General features: G+C 47.4%; 1 protein-coding gene across 1 annotated transcript in view; it reads right to left on the bottom strand.

The window, feature by feature from the left end:
• Nucleotides 1–1,417: 1,417 nt before the first annotated feature.
• Nucleotides 1,418–16,240, bottom strand: part of LOC144115901 (protein obstructor-E-like) — a 51,162-nt gene continuing 36,339 nt past the window's right edge. The window contains exons 4-5 of the mRNA XM_077650534.1: nt 5,114–5,315; nt 1,418–1,779 (exon numbers count right to left, since the gene is read on the bottom strand). Coding sequence (XP_077506660.1) covers nt 1,752–1,779; nt 5,114–5,315 — 230 coding nt within the window. The 3' untranslated portion in view covers nt 1,418–1,751. The remainder of the gene's footprint in view (nt 1,780–5,113; nt 5,316–16,240) is intronic.

Genomic DNA, 16,240 nt, shown 5'->3' with positions numbered 1-16,240 from the left:
CCACTGAGTTACCGCTGCGGGTGTCAAATAATAGTTCCGGGCGAGCGATATATACGCTGAGACGGGAGTACGCTCAAATATACCTTCTTGTTGTTCAACTGAATAACAATATGGAATTTCAATTGCACTTTGCTTCTCCAACAAAGAAATGGCATACTTTCTCAGAATGTGAATGAAGGTTCCACCAACCTTGAGCATCCAATACTGGCTTTCGTTTTATTATCCTTTCACAATCATCTGTTTGCAGCACCCTGTGGTGGGGCGACGCATGGTCACTGAATTTAATTCCAGTCCAGCCTGTTAAAAAAATACACGGTTCGTCTCTACTAGGAAAGTTACTTTTAATACAGCTTCTCTATTGCGGACTCATGGGATATATTGTAAAAACAGCCCTGTCTCGTTATGCTGGTATATATATGATAGCTGACTTCCTCATGATTCCTCCGCACGTCTAGCAGCACCAGGAAAATCTGCTACTATGGTAGCCGGAAATAAGGTACGGCCGATTAACAGCTAATTTTTGATTGGTTGCACTGGGGAGCCGACAGCCGACTGACACAAAATTTGCCCAGCGAATCATTTCAAGCCACGGTAATATCTAATAAATGCGCAGTTACTTTGTTTCCTATGTCTATTATGTTGTTCTCCGCATTATTTAGTTTCATTTTCTGTGTACATGTCTCCCATTTCTTATTCTTTTCTTCTATAATAAAAAAACATTTTGCGCCTGCATAGATCATTTCTTTTTATAGGCGGTCATGCCCTTTCAGTCACTGATTCTGCCACCTCCTTCTGCACATATATATTATTACGTATACAGTATAACATTAAATAAAGATCCTAATTTCAGTTATGCGACTGAGATATTCAAACTATAAAGTATTAGACTCAAGTCAGCTGGACATTGCTGCTTGTTTTTGTACGAACAATATCCGCACTGTCATTTCTTGTGCTTATGGTAGTGCTTAATCCCATCTTGCTTTTGTAGTTTTATCATATTGAGTGATCTTAATTTTTTTATGTTCATGCGTATATTAAGACATTTAAGCGGAAATAGCCTGAGTGTTTATATCTTACTTGCATCTGTTCTGATTTGCCTTTCGCACCGATTCTCTTTGAGTTGAGCAGGGAGCAAGACTGCATACTTTTTTAGTTATTTTTTAGGGAACTGCCTCCTTATGGAATAGCTGTGCTAAATATCTATAGTTTTGTTTCGCTTGGCGAAAGCAAGGGCCAGTAAAGCAATATTTTTCAGCTGTTTTGTCCCGGCTGTTCCGCTGATGACGAGAACTGAGCGAATAAAACAAGCTAAGAATTCTGTGAACGTTGTTCTAATCTGGGCACCACGTCCGACCGAGACTGACTTGCTGCCACCGCCGTTGTTGTCCCGAAGGCGACAATTGCCATAAGAGACATGCTTGCTAAAACAACGTTTATTGGCCGTGGAAATTTCCAGAGTGAAAGAATATACCACTTTCCTAGTAAAATATCTTATATGCTGTGGCCTACCGCCACAATGATGCAATAAATATGTTAACAGCTATACGAAACACATTTCATCGTTTGAAGTGATGTTGTGCTAGAAGTTCCTTATACTGTATGTGCCCTCCATAAAATTTATTGCATCCATATCTTAGTCACTCCATAACTTCCTTGAGCATGCATAGTAGTAAACGGATTGGATCTTTGCATTGGAAAAGGCGACATATTGCATCACGTAGACTTCGTCGCTCTTCTTCGATGCAGGATGATCACTTCTTCTGGATGTGGACAATAGGACTGCGAAATAAAAACGAGGACAGTAATAACACTTATAAATATGTAAAGGAATTTTTTATCTCTGCAACTTTGCAATGTTTAAACTTTCATATGGTTTGCAGGATATTATGAAAGCTGCATTGAAGCCATGTCATTTGTGTGTATTATGGACGCTACGGCAGACATTAAGGCAAACCAGTAAAACTGTAACGAGAAGCGAACACCCCTTCGAGAAATACCATCTAGCAACACGGTAACAATTTTGATAGTACAAAACACCTTCTTTGGAATTACAAGGCTTTTTATTTGCTTTATTACATGCCTTTGTAGAAGCCTTTTTTCTCTGAAATATAGTTTTTTTTTCTTTTCGTGTTTGTATCAATCGTCATGCAACCTTTTAAAAAGTTTAGGGTTTAACAGTCCGAAGCGACAGATGGGCTAGAGGGGACACTGTAATGGAGGGCTCCGGATTAATTAGGACCACGTGGGGCTCTTGACCATGCGCTGACATCGCGGGGCACACGGAAGCCTTTTGCGTTTCGTGTCGATGAAACACGGCTGCCGAGACCGGGATTGAGTCCGGGGCCTCGGTTCAGTAGCCCAGCGCCCTACCACTGATCCACCGTAGCGGGTCCATGCAGCCTTCCGGCAAACTCAACTACACTGCATTTATTTTTTCTGCAACAGCCATTAAATATACTCTGCAGAAAAGACCAAGTGTTAAGATAGAGAGGCGAGGCGACTCTAACAAAAATATCATACAAAACCTGATAGCAATTCAACCCAACGGAAGCACAAGAGAATGTTACTTATAACAGCGGTGATATGGGTAACAATTAGAAACAGGAGATAATTTTAAAGAAATACATACGATCAGCGCGATCCGAACCAACGACTTCCGCATGGCGAGACAGCTACCGCCTTAGCCTGTTTGTATTGCACTGCATGCAACATGCGAAGATCGTCATGTGTTCCTTTTTTTCATCTACTTTATTTACCATGACTTTTCTGTTAGCACACATGTTAATTAAGAAGCTGTTCTCCTTTGCTTCAAGGACTTCCACTTCGCTGATGACGTGATCGGTTGCGTGGAAAAGCCTAATCAGAGGTCGCATGAACCCAAAGCATGTATCTATCATACGCTGCAATGGCGAAGAGTTGACGGGGAAGAGAAAAGCGCTTTTAAAAAGAATAGTTGGCGCTGCTACTACCATCTATCATACCATTAGGGAGGTGTACGCGAGCATCGTTGACACGGTAGCCAACCATGCGTCATAATCAGGTTCAACACAATCCGACTTGTTTCCTAAGGATTGAAAAGCATGCATGAGTGGGCGATACCAACAGTTGACCGCTTCGCGGACCTTCTTGTCCTGCAGACAGAATACAATAAACGGCATGTGTTTGCCTTGCCAAAAACTTGTAGGTTAGCACAGGCGAAGGGACAGAGTGAAGTTTCGAGCGCACGGTGTTGAAATAACGGTTAAATGAATACCATTAGGTTAACGTTAAGCAAAAGGAACGAGGAAATTCATTATTAACAAACATTAACGCGACACGTTGCATTGCTTAGTAAAACACGTTGCGGGGCTAGTTGGTTATGCATATTCTGTCATGTCTTCTGTGTATTCGTCCTAAAAGTTAGCGCTGCTTAAATTTTAACGTTGCATTGAACCAGTTGACAAACTACATTAGAATTTATGATCGCATTTGCAGCTGTCAGTCGCCAGTAGTCAAAAGACATTTAAGACCTGACCACAAGGAAGCGTTTCTTCATCGTCGCTTCAGCGTCTCGGCTCGTCTCGCAGCGTCTCGCGTTCATCGTCTCTCCAGAGGCAAAATTCCGGCGCTTGCAGCGAGGCGACGCAGCGAGACGCGGACATTTGGCGACTCCAGATGACAACGTCGGCGCCGCAAATGCCTCGCAGGCAGGGATTGATGGGGAGCAATGACTAGCCGCGCACTGGAAGTGAGTTCCAGATTAATCTACGCTGCCATACCTCTATAGGCGCGGCCCGTTTCTGCGAAGTCAGGAGCGCTGCTTTTGACTCCGCGCCAATGTACCCATTGCCCCTGCAGTAGGTTCCTCTGAACGGTGACAGAATGATTAGCTACGGGCAAGGAATAGCTGTGGGGTTTTATCCACGATCTCTCCACACACCCCGTCTGGAGACGCCAGTTCGTATGTCCTCATGGGTTGCGTCGTCCTCTCCTGTGGGCGCCCAGCAACCACACCGGTAGACGAGACACTGACGCAACGCCGAAGAAACGCTGCCTCGTGTTTGTGTGTTTACGATTCGCCGGTGTCTTTCGACAAGCCGGAGCTAACCAGAGAGCTCGGTTTGTGGATCCATGAAAAAGTGAGATTACTGTCCTAACATCGTGCAGTGAGACTACCCAGTTAGTAAGAGCTTTGCCACATGGAAACTGAGTTCATTTAACTATAGGATACAGGTCAAGAATGCAGTGGCGAATGCCCCTTAAAAGTGGCCCTCCCACCAATGGCGTCGACCACAGTTCCCATAAAGTTGCCGTTGCAATGCAGCAGAGGCTAGGGACGAAACAGCAGGGGACGGTCCTCTGTTCTCTTGCCGTGGGGCGTGGGCCCCTCAGAACTAATGGCCCTGAACCTTCTCTCCATCTTCCCGCCTTCACCCCTCTGTACCCCTAGGCAGAACAACCAACTCCTCATAGCGCGGGGACAAAGGACAGTCTCCTTTTTTCTCCTGCCTATCCTCTCCTGCATTGCAACCGCGACGTCATAGAACCCGTCGACGGCATTGGCTGGAGGGCCTCCTTTGGGGTGCGTTCGCCGCTGCATTCTTGAGCTGTAACTGAGCAGAGTGTCTTGCAACAACTTGAAGAGTGACACATTGTATGCATGCTACATCATGTGCTCTCTAAAAGAAAGTGCGAAGGACAGGAAAGAATGTACTGCAAACGCACCCAGTTATTCATTCTTCTAATAAGTGTGCGTGCAGCTCTGTATCACCACTCTAGCTCTGTATGATTTTAAATGATATAAAGTAATAAGGCTGATACTGAACAGTGATAAAAAACGCCAAGCGTTTCGAAAGTTGTGACAGGGCGAACTTCTCCCACGTGATAAGTGTTATCAGAAAATAAGTGCACATTGAGCTCACACAAGCATGATGGCCCTATGCAGAGGGCATGGAAAGAATAGGTGCCACCCAGAATACCGAAAAGAAATATTTAAGACACAATATGAAATGAAATCATTGAAGCGCAAACGAAAATGTGCAGAGTTCTGAGGATCAAAGGAACAACTTAGCAGAGCGGGAGAGACAAGTGAAAAACACAAGGAAGAAAGGAGCTCCAAGAGAAACCTTCATACCACTCGGGCACGTTGGCAGCGTCCTCACAGGTGTAGCTGTAGTGGCTGAACGCCTTGCCGTAGCCGCAGCTGATGAGGCGCGGCTTGTCGTTGACACAGGTGATGAGGCGAGTGCAATCCACCGGGTGTGGGTAGCGCGGGTAGGGGTAGAACTTGGCCCCGGGGCCGGTCACCTTGTCCGGGCAGCGGAAGCCCACAATAGCTGCAAGAAGCAGGCTGTCGCTGTAGGCAAGCTTATTTTTCTACTAATCTATGGTGCTAGGACAACAGCTTGTGCGAGTGATTCCAGAGTACTGCAGATCTACTACAATTCCAGTCTAGTTCAATACCAATTCTTTTCTATTCCTTGGCAGTCGGTGCAATTGTAAGTACTATGCTGATAAACAGCTGTTTAACATTTCGTATTTTCCCGCCTTTCATGACGTCACACCGTTTCGACTAATCGCGAGTTTTTGTAACGACGCGATTTTTTTGGGCGACGCCGGGTCTTCGTATCAATGAGCCGACTTATGCTTTCGCATTGAAAACGAAGAGAACAATTTTTTTTTTCAAGCGTGTTACGCACTGCTGCTATCAGACAAACGTGGCTTTCAGAGCACTTATCATTGTCCACCTTCCCACTCACGTGGTGCCACTAAGGTTGTAAGGCAACGGGTGGCAACGCTGCAATTATTTTTAAAGAAACATTGTCGTCCAGTCAATAGCCTGCTAAGAGTACGAGTTATGAAACTGCCTTTCGTAGGAATGTATATGCCGGAAAGCATGCAGCAAGCGCGGTGGCATACAGGCATAAGGGTACCTTACCTATATAGATACAACTGCTCGACCGCAGAGAAAAGGTTTAAAATAAAACCATACTATTTGCTTCAATAGCCTGCTCCAAGTATTCCGGGCAACTGCATTGCCATTATGTACGTTCACGTACGAAAGTGCAAAAAGCACTCGCTGCGTTGATTTGCTGCGACGTTCATCAGACCATCATGGTTCTTACGTGCGTCACAGGCTCATGTACTGCAATACCAGAGCTTGATCTGCGTTTACGTAACATGAGGTTCTATCACACAGGAGCTCATGACCCCATTTCACACAAAAATTACAGTAGTTGCTCGAATTTCTCTAAACTTCAACTTTGCTCATGCATTCGTATTTGTTGAAAACAAAGTATCACTGCCCCAGACTTTGCATAATATCCCGCCCAGTAATATCATAAATGCTTTGAATAATGCGCATAATATTGCCACCTAGTGTTGCCAGGTGGCGCAAGCTGTCCGCGAAGACGATGAGGTTGCGATCGTGCTATCGTGGATCGGCCGCCATTACCGTCTCCTCTTGCCGACTCCAGCTGTTGAAGCGTCTCTCCGTGAGAACTCCGTGACAATTTGGTGGAGCCTGCTGGGTACGAGTATCCCATGCAAGAAACCCCTCCAGGGAGCCGTGCCGCCAGCCCTGCGCCGATTGACACCCCGGTACACCGCTTCAGCCGGAGGCTGCAGGGACTTTCACCGGAGCTTGGACCACTCGCGACAGTCATGATGCCAGCCACCGGTATTCTCACGCAAGCTGCCGGTGCTACACCTGCCCACTATACCTTGCAGACCCCGCGGGTTCCCAAGGCCTTCCACGGGGACCTTTTCGAAGACGTGGAGGACTGGTTCCTTCACTTCGAGCGTGTGGCTGCTTATAACCAGTGGGACGACGCCGCGAAACTAAGAAACGTCTACTTTAGCCTAGAGGATGGCGCCCGCACGTGGTTTGAGAACCGTGAGGAAGTTCTAACTTCCTGGCGAGAGTTTCGCCGTCGCCTGCTGGAGGCCTACACCAGCGCGGATCGCCGCGAAAGAGCGGAGCGGGCAATCCAGTCCCGCGTCCAGCTACCGAACGAAAGCGTACAAATGTACGTCGAGGACATGACGCGGCTCTTCAGGAGAGCTGATCCTGCCATGCCTGAAGAGAAGAAACTTCGGCACTTAATGAGAGGCGTCAAAGAGCAGCTGTTCGCAGGCCTCGTGCGCAGCCCACCATCTACAGTTGCTGCATTTCTTTCGGAAGCCACAACGATGGAGAAGGTCCTGCAACAGCATTGCGCCAGTTACGACCGGCCCGTGCATGCTGCTGCAGTCACATCATCGTTTGCCACCATCGGACAGCATCCTGATGATTTGCGGGAACTTATTCGCACAATCGTGCGTGAGGAGCTTCACAAATTTTGTAGCCCGTCGCAGCCTGCGCTCGGTTCCATCTCCGCTCTTGTACGAGAGGAGGTGCAACAGGCGTTCCGGGGCCCTGTTCCTGTGGTCGACGTACCACCTCTGCCTGGGGACTACCACCGTCCGACGTACGCCGAAGTTGCAAGGCGTCCGGCTCCCGCTTCGCCGCCACCAATTCACGCCACGCCTCAAGCCCCGCGGCCCTCTGTGCAACCGGTGCAGTACTTCGAGGATCGTCGAGCACCCCTCCGAAAGGCCGACGTTTGGCGTACACCTAACCGACGACCGCTCTGTTTTCACTGCGGAGAGCCAGGTCATCTTTATCGAAATTGTTATTACCGACGCATCGGCATCCAAGGCTTCCGCACCGACTCACCGAGACCCCGTCAAGGTGAACGACCCCCTGAAATTGAAGAATTCCTTGCGGACCAGCGCAATCCATCCCGAGCGCAGCGGCAGTCGCGCTCACCCTCACCGAGGCGCTCTTCCCCGACACCTCCCGGCTTCTCGCGAGCGGCACCGGGCCGATCGCCAAGTCCTCGTCGGGAAAACTGAAACCCGCGACCTTCGGGGGCGAGGTCGCTGGGGGGCGCTGTGCTGAAGACCTCCCGTCGTCGCCGCTACAATCCGACAAAAACCCGCCGACGCCATCACCAGAGTTAAAAAACCGCGTTTCTTTAGAAATACCCGTTCTTATCGATGGTCGCAGAGTAAGCGCATTAGTTGATACCGGGGCCGATTATTCGATCTTAAGTGGACAACTGGCGACCATTCTGAAAAACGTGATTACCCCTTGGCCTGGCGCGCACCTTCGAACTGCCGGCGGTCATCTGGTTACGCCCAAGGGTATGTGCACTGCTCGCGTTCAGATCAGCAAGTCCACGTTCGTCGTCAGCTGCATCGTCCTGGGCGAGTGTTCTCGGGACCTAATCCTCGGCATCGACTTTCTGCGGGAGTATGGAGCAATTATCGATCTGCGCAACCGAATCGTCATGTTTTCCACAGAGCAAGCCGCCGAACTCGACAACTCCTGCCAACGCAGTGCCGCACTTCGCGTTCTCGCCGACAGCGTCACACTTCCGCCCCGTAGCAGTGTTTTGATTGAAGTCGCCTGTGCTGAGTTGCACGACGCTGAAGCAGTCGCCGAGGCTAATCATTCGCTCCTCCTGACTCAAGGCATCTGCGCCGCTCGAAGCTTACTAACAATTCGCGCTGGCCGGTCTGCGATCCTTGTTACAAATTTTTCTCCAGAGCACCGGCACCTTTTCTCTGGAACTGCGATCGCTACCGCTGAAGCGGTTGTGGATGTTCCGGTCTGCTTTGCGTTCGCGGCAGCGGCCCCTGACGACCAATCATCGCGCGCCACTGACGACCAATCTGTTCCGAATGTCGACATCAACTGCAACCTCCCCGAAGGAAAGCGCCTGGCCTTAGAGCACTTGCTATTGGAGTATAAACAGTGTTTCGCTTCTTCGTCGAAAGTTCGTCAAACGCCCCTAACGCAACACCGGATCATTACGTATGACGACGCTCGCCCTATCCGCCAGCAGCCTTATCGTGTTTCCGCCAAAGAACGGGAAGTAATCCAAAAGCAAGTTCAGGAGATGATTGACGACGGTGTAGTTCAACCTTCCCAAAGCCCGTGGTCTTCGCCTGTTGTCCTTGTTAAAAAGAAGGATGGAGCACTTCGATTCTGCGTGGACTACCGTAAATTAAACAATGTGACTAAAAAGGACGTCTACCCGTTGCCCCGCATTGATGACTCCCTGGACAGATTACGGCGTGCTAAGTACTTTTCATCCATTGACCTGAAGAGCGGTTATTGGCAAATTGAAGTGGACGAACGGGACCGCGAAAAAACTGCCTTCGTTACACCAGATGGCCTCTATGAATTCAAAGTGCTGCCTTTTGGCTTGTGCTCTGCGCCAGCGACGTTTCAACGGATGATGGACACTGTCCTCACCGGCCTCAAGTGGCAAAGTTGTCTTGTATACCTGGACGACGTTGTCGTTTTTTCAGAAACTTTTGAACAGCATCTCGTGCGCCTGCGAACTGTCATCAGAGCCCTCCATTCCGCTGACCTTACGCTGAAGCCCCAGAAGTGCCACTTCGGTTACACAGAGCTCAGGTTCCTCGGTCACGTTGTGAGCGCCGACGGAGTTCGACCCGACCCCGACAAGACAGCCGCCGTCGCAAATTTTCCTACTCCGACTGACAAGAAAGCTGTCCAGCGTTTTCTGGGTCTCTGTGCATATTACCGACGGTTTATTGCGGACTTCGCAAAGATTGCAGAGCCGTTGACGCGCCTCACCAGGAGCAACACCTCCTTCGTTTGGACAATAGACCAAGAGACGGCTTTCTCTTCGCTCCGCCAACGCCTTCAGACATCTCCCGTTCTTGCACACTTCGACGAAGAGGCCGACACCGAGATCCACACCGACGCCAGCAATATCGGTCTTGGAGCTGTCCTTGTCCAACACCAAGAGGGCATTGAGAGAGTTATAGCCTATGCTAGCCGTACTCTCTCCCGCGCCGAACGCAATTACTCTACGTCAGAGAAGGAATGCCTTGCTGTCGTATGGGCCACCATGAAATTTCGCCCTTACCTTTACGGCCGCGCATTCAAAGTCGTAACCGACCACCACTGCCTATGCTGGCTGGCTAATTTGCGAGACCCGTCTGGACGATTGGCCCGCTGGAGTTTACGGCTCCAAGAATTCGACATTACCATCGTATATAAGTCGGGCCGTAAACACGAAGACGCCGACACGCTGTCGCGTGCACCACTCGACTCTTCCGGTCCCGAAATCGACGACGACAGCGGTTTCCTCGGTATACTTAATGCATCGGACATAATAGCCCGGCAGCGGGCTGACACGGACCTCCGACCGCTGATTGACAACCTTGAAGGTCACGCCATGCCTCTACCACGACACTTCGCTCGACGTCTCGGCTCTTTCTGTTTGCGCGAAGGTATCTTATACAAGAAGAACTCGAGAGGCCAAGAAAGAGCTTACCTTCTGGTACTTCCGGCCGATCTTCGCGCCGACATTTTATTGGCATGCCACGACGAGCCCACTTCAGGCCATCTGGGTTTTTCCCGGACGCTCGCCAGGATACGCAACATGTACTACTGGCCCGGACTCTCGGACGATGTCCAATGGTACGTAAAAAGCTGCCGTGAATGCCAGCGCCGGAAGACGCCACCGCTTAAGCCGGCGGGTTTTCTCAAGCCCGTTACTACACCCCGCTCTCCGTTCGATCAAATAGGAATGGACCTTCTCGGTCCTTTTCCGTTGTCACTCTCAGGAAACAAGTGGATCATAGTCGCTACTGACTATTTGACTCGCTACGCCGAGACCAAGGCGATACCCTGTGCCACAGCTTCAGAGGTCGCCGACTTTTTCATGCAAAACATCGTCTTGCGGCACGGAGCCCCTTCGTGCGTTATTACCGACAGAGGCACAGCGTTTACAGCGCAGCTAATCGACCATATATTTACGTTGAGCTGCACTAGCCATCGCAAGACCACAGCTTATCATCCGCAGAGCAATGGGCTAACCGAACGCTTAAACAAGACCATTGCGGACATGCTGTCAATGTACGTAGACGTTCAGCACAAAACTTGGGATGAGGTGCTACCGTACGTCACATTTGCGTACAACACGGCCCTCCAGGAGACTACACGCTTTACTCCCTTTCGTCTTGTATATGGACGTGAAGTCCAGAGCATGCTTGACGCGATGCTACCATGCCTCGATGACGACCAACTCGCACCCGATGTTCATGAAATTGCCCAACGCGCTGAAGAAGCCCGTCAGCTTGCCCGCGTACACATCGGCCAGCAGCAGGGTACTGATGCGCGCCGTTACAACCTTCGACACCGACAGGTCGACTACAATCCCGGTGAACAAGTTTGGGTGTGGACACCTGTCCGCCGCCAGGGCTTGTCCGAGAAACTACTCTGCCGGTACTTTGGCCCCTATAAAGTGCTACGGCGTATCAGTGATGTTACCTATGAAGTGGTTCCCGACGGTGCCGCGCAACCGAGACGTCGACAGCCCAACAGCTCTGACATTGTGCACGTTGTGCGGCTTAAGCCGTACTATGCCCGATAACGGCTTAGCGGCCCTCCGTTGTGACTCTGTGTGTGCTCCGTTTTCCTCGCGTTCTTCTCTGTTTCCCTTCTGAACCTTAGCGCGCCTACGCTGCTGTTGTTGTTGTTGTTAGCCTATCAAAAGATGGCACATACCCACACTGGGGGATCGGCCAAGAATCGGGTGGCTATTCAACTGAACTCAGTTAACGAAAAGGAAAAGCACGTTGGAGCATAACACCGGTGAATTTTTCGTCATGAACAGAAAAGGGATGAGTGTTTTGATTTTAAAATTTTAAGAATAATAATAAAGAGTGTGATTAAATATTAATGATTTAGTCAAAATGTAATAATTGATAGAAAAGAAAAGGTTGAAACACTTAGCAAGGCAGTCGGTGAGATTCTATCAGGAAATTTTGAACGCTGCTGGCGGCACCACTGCGATGCCCTTCTTTTTCGGAGGGGGGAATAATGCCACCTAGTGTTGCCAGGTGGCGCAAGCTGTCCGCGAAGACGATGAGGTTGCGATCGTGCTATCGTGGATCGGCCGCCATTACCGTCTCCTCTTGCCGACTCCAGCTGTTGAAGCGTCTCTCCGTGAGAACTCCGTGACAATATGCAAATCTGACCTATACACTCATTGTTCACTTTCTTCTGAATAATCATGTCGCTAAAGAAAAGTCATAAGTAATCATATATCCAGAAACTCACCCGCAAACTGCTAATATACTTAGATACTTTGGTAGCTTCCGATGTTCATTATAAAAGATAGGCGTTCCAAATTTCTGCTAGTCATTCATCGCTTGCTCAGAAAGGGTGTGCAAAGAACAGGGCACGACAGCGTGCTGATCGGTTCAGTGAGAGTACTCGAGAAATAAGTGGAAGAACTAATCATGCCTACTGAAGGACATAAACAACTGCATAGGCCACCACGCTTGTTTGCTTATTTTGTTCTGCGGGTATAAATGACTTTGAACTCTCAGCGAAGAATTGGCTTGCTTGGACGGTTGCGCCAATGTGTCTGTTGCACTGGTACGGTGACTGTCACGGAACAAGTTATTTAAATACTTCTAAGCGTGATAAACGCAGTGTTTTCTTAATTTGCTTAGAAAAGAACTTGGTCTGGCCGTGATCTTGAACCCCGGATTCAGATGCATCATTGTCAAGGCCGATAAACGCTATAAAAAGACTATCAGCTCCTCATATTGTGTACCAAAAACCAACCCTAGGAAAAACAGTAGCAACTGAGAACACAACTCAACAATTAAGCGCCAAATTGGCGGCCTTGGAAGCAGCCATTGCATCGCGTAGAACCCCGGAAGCCGGGACAAATGCTATTGCCTTATTTCTGGCGTCAGATCGACTGAGGTACAGTTTGGTAGTTTTCAGGATATAGCAATACTGGAAATGCTGCAACTTTCCGATTTTCTCTTCCTTTTAGTGGAAGGTGGCCTCAAAGAACACTGCACCGGCAATGTCTTAGCAAAAAGTAAACAATCTGTGCTAGGAAAAACCTGATAACAGTACAACTGGTCAGCAATTCAAACGAATTCGGTGACGGTCAAATACAATTCGTGAAATTGAAAAGCGATAGCCAGTAATTGCAAAGTTGTCGCATTCTAAAAAGAAAAGACACGCATCCTATCTGCTGGTCATATAGTCACCTGGCCAAAGGAACAACGACTGCCATTCGTGAAGATTTTCACTTGCAACGTGGAAAGCCAGAGGAAAGATAAGACAGTTTTCATAAAACCAGTAAAAGAAATTCGAGCGAACGGTCGCCAAGTTGCTGATGAATTTGGAAACATGGCTAAGCAAGGTTGTTTGCTGGGCTAGTTGGTATAACATACCGTAATTTGAAAGCGCAGGTATAGACGAAGGACAAGAGGACAGGAAGGGACAAGCGCTACAACTTTCATCTCTTCTCTCTTATAATTTGCTAACATCCACAGTATTCTATCGAAGCGCGCTCATGGTGCCCTTTTCTTGAATAATATGGTTCCGATATCATCTTAATAATTGAAACGTGACTACCTCTCCATATGAAGTTTCCGTACATAGAAGATGACTGTTAGGTTCTCTCAGGCTCCAGTCTATTTAAAAAAAATACACGCGTGATCGCAATGATAGGCGATGGGGTGGGGCCTTATTAACTATAAAAAACTCTCTCACGTCATTTTTAATTAATATCTATTCTGGTCTTCAAGTTATCTGGAGAGCTTGCATGATTCCTTCTACTATAGTATTAATAGGCAACCACTTCCGCGCACCAGATTCCAAGAATTTGTTCTGAAATAAACTGCATGAAAGCATTGCGAGGGCATTCAAACTCTTCCAGGGTGATATCACCGAATTGCTCGGTGATTTTACTTACCTCAAGTCAACTCGACAGCGACCTCATCGTGTTGCAATGCATGAAACAACTTCATAAATAAGAATTTAACTTTTAACTTATTTCAGGTAGCTAACCATTCCATCTGTGCATCCAATAAATGGAACCTCTTCTTTACAACACCCCTTGAAGAAGTCAGCAATATAGCTTACCTACATGAATTTACTAACTATAAATTATTTAATTTGACTATTAACATTCCTCTCGCCTTTACTGTTGTCACAAGAAAACCTTCGCGTGTATTACACAGTAGACTAAAACATTATTAACATAGTACTTGAAGCGTTTTCCGACGAAACATTGCCGCCTTATTTTTGTTAAGAGAAAAGTTTTCAGCATTGGTTGCTTAACACATGTTACTTATCTCAATAACTAATAATAAATCTAGCCTTTGGTTCGGTCAAATTCGTAAGCGAAGGAAAAAAAAAGAACAACGGCTGTAGAAAACCGCAAAGCGTCAGAATGCTCCAAGTGATTGCAATACACAAAAGCTACATAAAATCGCCCTCGCCTGGTATTTGTGACGCTAAAGATAACTACTACTTATAAGACCTTTCAGCACTGCTCAAGACTAATCCTAGCAAGTTTCGGAAGGTTACAGGTGAGTGTAGCGAGAATAGGAACATTCCGACATACGGCGTCAACAACAGTTTTATTGGGGTTGAATGTTCAGAAGTGGCTCAGGCTATGAGGGACGCCGTAGTGGCGCACTGCAGATAATTTAGACCACCTGTGGGGCTCTTTAAAGCTGCACTAAATATGATTCTCAGCTCGGATTTTTACACAGGGAACTCATCTACACGCTTGAGCATTCTTAGAAACTTCAAACTTTGGTCCTGTACGGCCGATTTTCTCATTAAATCGAAATAAACATCCTGGTTTCCGCCTTTTTTTTTCTTGAACTCAGCTCCGAAAGTAGGAGAAATAAATAAACTCGTGGAGTGCCTTTCAGCCAGTCGCTTTCGCTTTTGTTTTGTTTTTTTAGGCTTTCGTGAATAAATAGTTCCAGTTGCAGGCAACATAGCCGCAAATTAGGCCCAGGAAAATAAAAATACGCGTGGGCTCTTTTGCTTTACGTATCACTCCGCTGACGACACAGCGGCAAGCGGCCATGCGGCTGGCTGAAAGGCACTTCACGTGTTGGTTGACTCCTCTTGCTTTCAAAGGTGAGTTCAACAACAACAAAAAATGGCAGGAGCCGGGACGTTTAATTCGATTTAATAGAGAAGTCGGCTGCACAGGACAATAAATATGTTTCTAAGAATGTTTGGAGCGTGTAGATAGAGTTCCCGAGGTATAAATACGAGCTCAGAATCCTCTTTAGTCAACCTTTACCCTTCACTGACATAGCAAAGTACACACTGGCCTCTAGAATTTCGCCTCCATCGAAATGCTCCCACCGTGGTCCGGATCGAACCTGTGTCTTTGAGGTCAGCAGCCGAGCACCATAACCAGTCAGCCACCGCGATGGCTACACAGTTTCAACAGCACTCCTTACTCTTACGCTGACCGTCCAAATGCATTTAACTCATTTTCACATCTGTATTCACTAGAGAAGACAGTTCTGACATTTCCTGTGTACCGGGTTTTTACTGTCCATGCATGACCCAGACTTACATTACACTTTACGAGATCGAACGCTTGATCAGTAACTTTAAGACATCCTGTTCATGTGGGGTCGATGAAGTTGATTTCAAATAGAAAAGGACACCATTTCCGTTTGAAGTGCAGGCTATATTTTTAGGAGCTATTATTACCAGGCATGCTTCCTTGTTTCTGGAAAATTGCAAAAGTGCCAGCTGGCAAAAGTGGCAATAAAAATTTCGTGCGAAAATTACCGTCCCATCTCACTAACATGCATCTGCTGCAAGATGCTTGAGCACATTATCGCGTCTCAAATTTAGTCACCTCGAATCTAATGTTTTTTCCCAAAGTAACCTGGATTTATAAATAACTTCTCTTGTGAGCGACAGCTATTCTAATGCACTACTGACCTTTTTCGAACGTGAGGAGCAACTTCTAAACCGACTGTGCATAATTACAAACAGACTGTGCCATTCTGGACTTCGCTAATGCATTTCATCAATGTAGTAACATAATATCTAGCCTTGGTGCCCTTTTATTAGACTCTCTAAATTTGTCATGGCTCCGCAACTTTCTAATCGACAACACTTCATATTTGTTAATAATTACTCATCTCCTATTTACAGTGCTACGGCAGGTGCGCCGCAAGAGAGCGGCCTCAGTTCCTTACTTTTGTTAATTAACATTAATGATTTCCCGCATAATATCTCATTAAACATGCGAATATTCGATGCCGACAGCATTATTAAGCGATTCTTAATATATAATGACGATCATATTTCCCTACAAATTGTCCTGGACATCACTAATGAATGGTATAAAACATGGATAAAGACTCTCCATGTCTA

The sequence above is a fragment of the Amblyomma americanum genome, chromosome 1 (genome assembly GCF_052857255.1).
Source record: "Amblyomma americanum isolate KBUSLIRL-KWMA chromosome 1, ASM5285725v1, whole genome shotgun sequence".
Taxonomy (NCBI): domain Eukaryota; kingdom Metazoa; phylum Arthropoda; class Arachnida; order Ixodida; family Ixodidae; genus Amblyomma; species Amblyomma americanum.
Note: the sequence above shows the minus strand (reverse complement) of the source record. Positions and strands in the feature narration are given on the sequence as shown.